Source organism: Triticum urartu, chromosome 2 (assembly GCF_003073215.2).
Source record: "Triticum urartu cultivar G1812 chromosome 2, Tu2.1, whole genome shotgun sequence".
Classification (NCBI taxonomy): domain Eukaryota; kingdom Viridiplantae; phylum Streptophyta; class Magnoliopsida; order Poales; family Poaceae; genus Triticum; species Triticum urartu.
In genome coordinates, this window is record NC_053023.1 from 631,520,377 (window position 1) to 631,528,775 (window position 8,399).

Below are 8,399 nucleotides of genomic sequence, written 5' to 3' on the forward strand. Positions count from 1 at the left end.
TTATATGCAATCCGGCCGTGTTTGAACGATTTCATCCGGTTAGTTTGAGTTGGTGTCAAAACGTATGTAGTTAGCGTTGGATGACGTCCTTTTGTATCCGTGTCTGCGGACTAGTCCCACTTGTCCATGAACGGATGCGGGAGAAAATTTGCGGGTTGTAGTTGCCCTTACTTTGTGTTTGGAGAACGATTGTAAACATTCTGTTATAATGAAAGTGTTTTGAGATGAAAAAAAGAAGAGCATGGAAGATGGAACCATAGATAATCAACTTCCTGTTTTTTTAGGCAAGATATATTAACTCCTGTGACGTGTGCAATCTAAGGCACACCTCAATCCTGTTGTGTACTCCTGCCAGATTTTCATGTGACACTACGATCCAGTGTCCATCATCCAATAATTTATGGCCCGTACCGTCAAGTCAGCAGTACTTCTTCATCCGACGCTCCCGATGAAACTTTTACATACTCCATGAGCCATGCTGCCATGGAGCCCTCCTCCCTCATGATGATACAGCTGGGCGAGGCCAGGAGTTGTCTCCTTTCTTTCTTGTGATAGCAGCGCAGCTCTCACGTACACGTCCCAGATTACCCTAATCATCGTACAATCCATTTCCATTCCATCCAAAACCGTACGGCACAGCCTCGCATCCCTTTCCTTGAAGGAGGTTGTGTCATTGTCAATCTCCCATCACCAAATTTCCCCCTCAGCACAAAGCACACAGCGCCACTGCCTGCCGTTACCAGTGGCGCCATAAAGACGTGGCACATGAATGCAACCGTCCGCTGAGACGAATCAATGCGCTAACCCTACTGCCCGTTGCTGCTGGCAGGTAGTAAGTAGATCCGCCGCGTTAATGTCCTCCTCTGAGGAACAGAGAGACGCCTTGCAGCTGGAGCAGAGGAACAAGACACGGGCGTCAAGGCTCAAGGGGCCCCTCCTGAAATATCTCCGAGAAATGAAAGAAGAATGTGGTGTGTGACAAGCAAAGCAAAGCAAACCTACTCCAACAGCTCTCCTCGCGGGGTCACCGCGCAGCCGAATGAATTCGCTTCAATGCGGCCAGAAGCGGCCACCGCATTTTATTACCGCTCCTCAGTCTCACTGTTCAGCGGTTCAACTCCCTGCTCCTCTTCAACTCCCCCACAGCTCACCACCCCGTGGGCTGCTGGAGCGTTCATAAGCAGCAAGCAGAGCTCTCCACACTCACTCCCCTCTCGCTTCTCACCCTCGCCTCTTCGCCATGGATCCTCGCGGCGCGAGATGGACGGCTCCGTCGCTGTGCATGGCGCTCGTGCTTCTCCAAGCGAGCATTTCTGCCTGCGCGGGAGCCCCCAAGACTTACATTGTTCAGATGGCCGCGTCGGAGAAGCCCAGCTCGTTCGATTTTCACCACGAGTGGTACGCCTCCACGGTCAAGTCCGTGAGCTCTGCGCAGGTTGAAGCTGAGGAGGAAGATGGTGCTTATGCGAGGATCGTCTACAACTACGAGACGGCCTTCCATGGCTTCGCGGCGCGGCTCGACGAGGACGAGGCCGAGCGGATGGCCGAGGCGGCCGGCGTGCTGGCCGTGCTCCCGGAGACGGTCCTGCAGCTGCACACCACCAGGAGCCCCGACTTCCTGGGCATCGGCCCGGAGGTCAGCAACAGAATCTGGGCCGCCGGCCTCGCCGACCACGACGTCGTCGTCGGCGTGCTCGACACCGGCATATGGCCCGAGAGCCCCAGCTTCAGCGACAAGGGGCTCGGCCCCGTTCCGGCCAAGTGGAAAGGCCTGTGCCAGACCGGCCGCGGCTTCACCACGGCCGACTGCAACCGCAAGATCATCGGCGCGCGCATCTTCTACAACGGCTACGAGGCCTCCTCGGGCCCCATCAACGAGACCACCGAGCTCAAGTCCCCGCGCGACCAGGACGGCCACGGCACGCACACCGCCGCCACCGCCGCGGGCTCGCCCGTGCCGGACGCCGGCCTCTTCGGCTACGCGCGCGGCGTCGCCCGCGGCATGGCGCCCCGCGCCCGCGTCGCCGCGTACAAGGTGTGCTGGACCGGCGGCTGCTTCAGCTCCGACATCCTCGCGGCCGTCGACCGCGCCGTGTCCGACGGCGTCGACGTGCTCTCCATCTCCCTCGGCGGCGGCGCCTCCCCCTACAACCGCGACAGCCTGTCAATCGCGTCGTTTGGGGCCATGCAGATGGGCGTGTTCATCGCCTGCTCGGCCGGCAACGCCGGCCCGGACCCGATAAGCCTGACGAACCTGTCGCCGTGGATCACCACGGTGGGCGCGAGCACCATGGACCGTGACTTCCCGGCGACGGTGACGCTCGGCAACGGCGCCAACATCACCGGCGTCTCGCTTTACAAGGGCAGGAAGAACCTTTCGCCTCGGCAGCAGTATCCGGTGGTCTACATGGGCGGCAACTCGAGCGTCCCGAACCCCAGGTCCATGTGCCTCGAGGGGACACTGGAGCCCAACTCCGTCGCCGGAAAGATCGTGATATGCGACCGCGGCATCAGTCCTCGGGTGCAGAAGGGCCAGGTTGTCAAGGAAGCGGGAGGCATCGGCATGATCCTCGCCAACACCGCAGCAAACGGCGAGGAGCTCGTCGCCGACAGCCACCTCCTGCCAGCCGTGGCCGTCGGGGAGTCCGAAGGCGTGGCGGCAAAGAAGTACACCAGGACCGCCCCAAAGCCGACGGCGACACTCAGCTTCGCCGGAACAAAGCTCGGGATCCGGCCGTCGCCGGTGGTCGCCGCGTTCTCCTCCCGGGGCCCAAACTACCTGACTCTGGAGATCCTCAAGCCAGACCTCATCGCGCCCGGCGTGAACATCCTGGCCGCATGGAGCGGCGACGCCAGCCCGTCGAGCCTGGCCAGTGACCGCCGCCGCGTCGGGTTCAACATCCTGTCGGGGACGTCCATGTCGTGCCCGCACGTCGCCGGCGTGGCCGCGCTGCTCAAGGCAAGCCACCCGGACTGGAGCCCAGCGCAGATCAAGTCGGCGCTGATGACCACCGCCTACGTCCACGACAACACCTACCGCGTGCTCAAGGACGCGGCGACCGGCGACGCGTCCACGCCGTTCGAGCACGGGGCCGGCCACATACACCCGGTGCGAGCGCTCAACCCGGGCCTGGTCTACGACATTGGGCAGAACGAGTACCTGGAGTTCCTCTGCACGCAGAACCTGACGCCGACGCAGCTCAAGTACTTCACCAAGAACTCCAACATGACATGCAAGGGCACGTTCAGCTCGCCCGGCGACCTCAACTACCCGGCAATCTCCGCCGTCTTCACCGATCAGCCGGCCACCCCGCTGACGGTGCGCCGCACCGTGACGAACGTCGGTCCTCCGTCGTCGACGTACCATGTCAAGGTCACAAAGTTCAAAGGCGCGGACGTCGTCGTCGAGCCGAGCACCCTGCACTTCAGCAGCGCAAACCAGAAGCTCGCCTACAAGGTTACAGTGAGGACCAAGGCCGCTCAGAAGACACCCGAGTACGGTGCCCTGTCATGGAGCGACGGCGTTCACGTAGTCCGGAGCCCTCTGGTCCTCACATGGCTGCCGCCGATGTGAGCTTTTCTCCTAGTACTGTACCGTTGTTCTGCATTAGTCAGAGGGTCTGGGAGCAGAAGCAGCTGTGCCCTGGCCCCTTGGTAAGCGAGGTTGATGAATCAATTGCGTAGCAGCAGGCAGCAGCACAGGAGTAGCACTTGCCGGAAGAAAGATGTTGTGAAGCTCCAATCTTCAACTCAAAACAAGCTTTTATTCCACAAATGTATTCACGCTTATTCCAAATGTTCAGTAAATGGTTGATTGTTTCTACATAACTTGTGTGTGTACAACATATTGGGGTCACCCGGCTTTGCGGAAAACTCCATCACGGCGAATTTAGCTCGATTCCCAAATGGTGACACCATCGCATGTGCAGAGTTTCTTGTAGTTCTCCCCAACACCCGCACTTCTCGCGACAACGGCAGCTGCAATGCCTGGGTCTGATCTGTCCTCGGTTGCATACAGCGCAATAGAGCGACCGATCAAGTCGACAACTTTCAGTTTCTCTTTTGATCCTGAAAACTGGGCTTCTCCATTCTCTCCAGCTTCTAGTGTTCCCAGGTCACCAAGGGGCTGTTTCAGAAAAAATGCATGTCATCTTAACTTGCTGCTGAACCTCTATTGTTCAAAACAACAGTACTGTCGAAATCAATGTTAAGTGAAGGTGGTCTTTCAGTTTTACCAACGATTCTAGAGAACAATTTAAAGGATCGAACACCTGGGCAAAAACAGGATGGTTACTGCCCACCAGTGCTCAAATTCATCAAATCTCAGCTACACATACTCTGGCCTTCACTTTGCAATCAACTGTCATTTTCACCAGATGTATGTGCACTGTAAAATCATACAGCAGATCTAACGAAAGAAGTGAGGTGAGCTACAGTTGTTCAATTCTGGTCTGTTATGTTCTGACAGCACATGTGCTACAGCATATATACAGAAGAAGGCAGGAACGCCAGTGTGTCAATATTTGCAGCCATTTAGTTTGGTGAATCTGGTCATTGTATTGAAGATGCAATGAATGCTTTCTGCATACTAGATCAAAGGACCTGTAAAAGGAAGAGGTGATTTTGGCCGTGGAGCCCAAGTGGGCCTGTAAAAGGAAACATAACAGATCTAGTCTAGCGATAGGTGATTTTGGCTCCAGAGCCCAAGTGATCACTTTAGTAAACAAAAGTGATACAGGTTTCAAAAGAATCGCAACCAAAAAAAATCATGTGGAATACACTACGAATCTGCAGATTTTCATGGGAAAGTGCTTTCATTTGTGAGTTGCACAAAACAAAAAGTGGAGCTGGATAGTGTTGCTGCTGTTTGCTGTTTTAGATCAGCACATTTATCTTGTTTGTGCAACCCGAAGTTGAAAAGATTTTTCAATAAATTATTTCCAGACTCATACTGCATTACTATAGCAGGATGGTATACAAACTGACCAAATATGAAGAGCTGCATTACAACTGCAAAACAATATGCCTTACAATGAGAAACAAAATCAGTTTGTTCAATTGTCTGGCGTATTAATAAACATTTTGAAAATAGACACCAGGGACCATATAGGAAACAGAGATAGACAGCGCAGTGTGAAAAAAATACAGTATACAACTGTGCCGAACTATGACCTACAAGATTTTATTTTGTTGAAAGCGATTGCATGAGATATGGGATACAACTGTCAGAGAAGACGTAATGTGGATGTAAGAAGCTATGGACACCACTATCTTCTCTGAGAACGCATGACTTTCTAAATTGTAATACTACAATATCATAAAGAATCGACCCCAAGGGTTAGCTTTCTGTTATAATCTTTTACTTTGGAAGTTAAAATAACAGGTGAGGACCCCAAGGCATATCCATTTATCCCATGTTATCATAGGTGCATAATTTATCAACCCTGCACTGACTAAGCGTTGGAATATTACCTTATCAGACAGATAATCCTGTGGATTGTATACTTTGCCAGTACTTTCTGCACCTTTTGTCAAATCCCCAAATTCATTTATTGACCATCCATGTTTACCAGGTGATAGACCACTAAAAGTAGCCTCAACTCTAGCCAATTCCATGTTAACTTGGGCTAGACGAACAACACCAAATATAACTGGCCCTTTGAACTCAGCCACGGCAGCAGAAACTAGGAAATCTGCAAATGTTAAGGCAAACAATTAGTTCTCATATAGAGCAGATGTGCAGAACACAAACTAAACATGCCAGCAATCAGAAGATAGATCTATGATAGCATTTGCCAACACAAAAGTTGAATTAATGCTTTGCCAGATAACAGAATGAGTTCAGCAGGGCATGTTGCAGCTTAAAAGCATAGAAGCTATTTAAGGACCAAAGCTACAAATGGCTACACAGTCGTAGGAATGAAAGTCTAGTATAAAAATTCAAAAGGCACTGATTTCTACACTCCACGACAGAGCATTAGAGATTTTACATTAATATCTCTGTTAGTAGGCTGATATGAAAGACTTTAGAGGGGAAATCATGCTAATAATAAAGAAATTAACACAAACCATCTGGGTTCCCTTGCCCAATCAGACGTGCATCTCGTCCTGTTTGATGCAGAGCATCCAACATTATCTTCACTGGGAGAGACCCACGAACTCTAACTACCTGGTTATTCAAATCCACTTCGATGTTTTGTATTCCTGTAGTAAGAGGCAGTCTTTAAAACCAACAGGAAATAGTTGAAAGAAAAGGCACGCACAAACGGTTATATACAACATAGAGCACTAAGAAATTTGTACCTTCAAGTGTTTGAAGCCTGTTTTTCACTGCTGTGACACAGCCCTCACATTTCATGTCCACCATGAATTCGGTCTTCGGCCATACAAAAAGATACTGTTAAATAATTGTTTGCACTGAGAAATCCAACGACATCTCAAAGAAATGTGCAGCCCTCCTTAATTTTCCCTTGGTAAATATAAGGAAGCATGTTGCTAAAGTGAAGTATAGTTTCAGGGAGACCACTTTAATATTAGTTCCAAAAGAATAACTTCTGTAGTTTTATCTTGAGTGAGTTTTCGACAGTACAAGTAATTTCCTAAGTCTAACCTCAAACACATGAGTCTTATTAAAACAAAACAACCCCACTTATGTGAGGAAAAACAACCCCATGTAACAGCAATTTTTCAGACAATGCACCTTATTTCCTGAATTACGGAATCTTCCTAAAAACATTGATCTTCACAAATATGGTGTAGCAGTATAGCACCTCGTCTCAAGAAATTCAAAACGGAAACCCTGGGGATGGGGTTCTGGATAGTTTGTATGTCCAGTTTGAGAATCATCATATCAGCATTTGCTGCATTTTGTTAAGTGGGTCAAAACTTATTATATCCAATCTTTACAAGTCATGTACAGTTAACGGAATATTTATCCATTTAAAATGCCCCAACACTTTACCCAACTTTCTGTACTGAAAATTTAATCAGAGTAATGGCGTAAAGCCAAACTGATAAGTCTTTCTCAAAGTATTAGACTGAAAAACATATAGTTGGTATGAGAGAGAATAGCTCAATTGGGCATTTGGGCTCTTCCCCTGGTCCTTCGATATCTATGAATTAATTATCTAAGCTTTGGCAGATCATTTGGAGCAAGTTGTGAACAATGAAACAGAAGTGAACACAGCAGTTAGGGAGCAGTCCTTTTGATCACCTAATACATCAAACCTCCGCCGCAAGGAAAACCATTACATTCAACATGCTAATAAGTTATATTTTGACGCAAACACACTAATAGCTAAATCAATGCCTGATCTCTGTAACTCCCAATTTAGCCATGTATAAGCAGCCCCATGGAGAACTGCAAAGCACCAACCAATGACAGAAAACGATATACCCATGCAATAAAGCTAAACAACAGCAGCCATCGAACCAAACCTAATTGGGCATCGTTAGAAACAACGTAACCAGTTGACCAACTAATTTAAACCTAGAGCAATGTTCTTTTAACTGAATTGCCCACATATCAAGCACCAATTGAATCAGTTTCTTATCTCTCAATAACTAACAACGCCCTTCCAATTATCTTCCTTCCCTAGTAGAATCACAGCCAGACTAACAAGGAAAACAAAATGATGCCCTGAGTTGTCTGGGAAGCTTACCGTGAGCTCCGGAAGCGCGGTACCCTGCAAAACACGAGGAAGCAGGCATAAGACCAAAAGGCTCAAGACCCTAGGCGAGGCAAGCGCATACGGAGATCGAAAAAGGACGCGGCCCAACCTTTTCGGGGGCAGAGAGATCGGCGGTGGCGGCGGCGGCCATCGGAGGGGCGGCGGTCGGCGCGCGCACGGGGGGAGAGGAGGACGAGGAGGCGGCGAACGCGGAGAGGGAGGGAGGCAGGGGGAAGCGGAGCCTGGAGGAGGGGGAGCGGGAGGGGGAGGAGGAGGAGGAGGAGAGGGCGGCCGCGGCGACGGCTGCTGCTGGCACGGCGGATGCGGCGGTGAAGGCCCGGAGGAAGCCCACCATTTTGTGCCTCTGCCTTTTGTACTCTCCAAGTCTTCGCTTCCACAGCTCCGGTTTGGATTGAGAACCTTCTTTCTTTTCGCAAGTTTTTCTGAACTTGACGGCTGTTCCAGTAGAATTCAGAACCGCAGGTTGCGTTCCGTTTTGCTCGCTCCAGGCTCCAGCGGCCTCGGGAAACTTCCCGGGCTGGGCTGGGCTGGGCTGGGACTGAAATCCGCAACGTGGGTGGCTAGGACTGTCCACTGGTTCAGCATGCCCCCCGGCCTGGATATGGTTTAGTTGGGCCAGCTTGGGCTTTAAAATCAGTTGGTTTTGTAAGGAAAAGATTCCTCCTCAATTTAATCATTAAGGCCTCCTTTGGTTCATAGGGTAGGGAA

The 8,399-nt window shown here is 50.7% G+C and overlaps 2 protein-coding genes across 2 annotated transcripts; one reads left to right on the forward strand and one right to left on the reverse strand.

Moving 5' to 3' along the window:
• Positions 1–1,023: 1,023 nt before the first annotated feature.
• Positions 1,024–3,828, forward strand: LOC125539298 (subtilisin-like protease SBT1.3). The gene has a single exon (XM_048702719.1). The coding sequence runs from the start codon at positions 1,241–1,243 to the stop codon at positions 3,572–3,574; it is 2,334 nt and encodes a 777-aa protein (XP_048558676.1). The 5' UTR covers positions 1,024–1,240; the 3' UTR covers positions 3,575–3,828.
• On the reverse strand, positions 3,745–8,130 carry LOC125539299 (copper chaperone for superoxide dismutase, chloroplastic). The gene is made up of 6 exons (XM_048702720.1): positions 7,780–8,130; positions 7,662–7,685; positions 6,304–6,376; positions 6,070–6,204; positions 5,473–5,693; positions 3,745–4,126 (listed from the first exon to the last, which is right to left on the reverse strand). Exons 1-6 carry the CDS (start codon positions 8,023–8,025, stop codon positions 3,890–3,892), a joined length of 936 nt encoding a protein of 311 aa, XP_048558677.1. The 5' UTR covers positions 8,026–8,130; the 3' UTR covers positions 3,745–3,889.
• Positions 8,131–8,399: the final 269 nt, after the last annotated feature.

Coding starts and splice junctions, on each gene's coding strand:
- LOC125539298 (XM_048702719.1), top strand. CDS start 1,241: ATGGATCCTCGCGGCGCGAGATGGACGGCTCCGTCGCTGTGCATGGCG.
- LOC125539299 (XM_048702720.1), bottom strand. CDS start 8,025: ATGGTGGGCTTCCTCCGGGCCTTCACCGCCGCATCCGCCGTGCCAGCA. Junction 7,686..7,779: donor ATCTCTCTGCCCCCGAAAAG/GTTGGGCCGCGT, acceptor CGTGTTTTGCAG/GGTACCGCGCTTCCGGAGCT. Junction 6,205..6,303: donor CAGGCTTCAAACACTTGAAG/GTACAAATTTCT, acceptor CTCTTACTACAG/GAATACAAAACATCGAAGTG.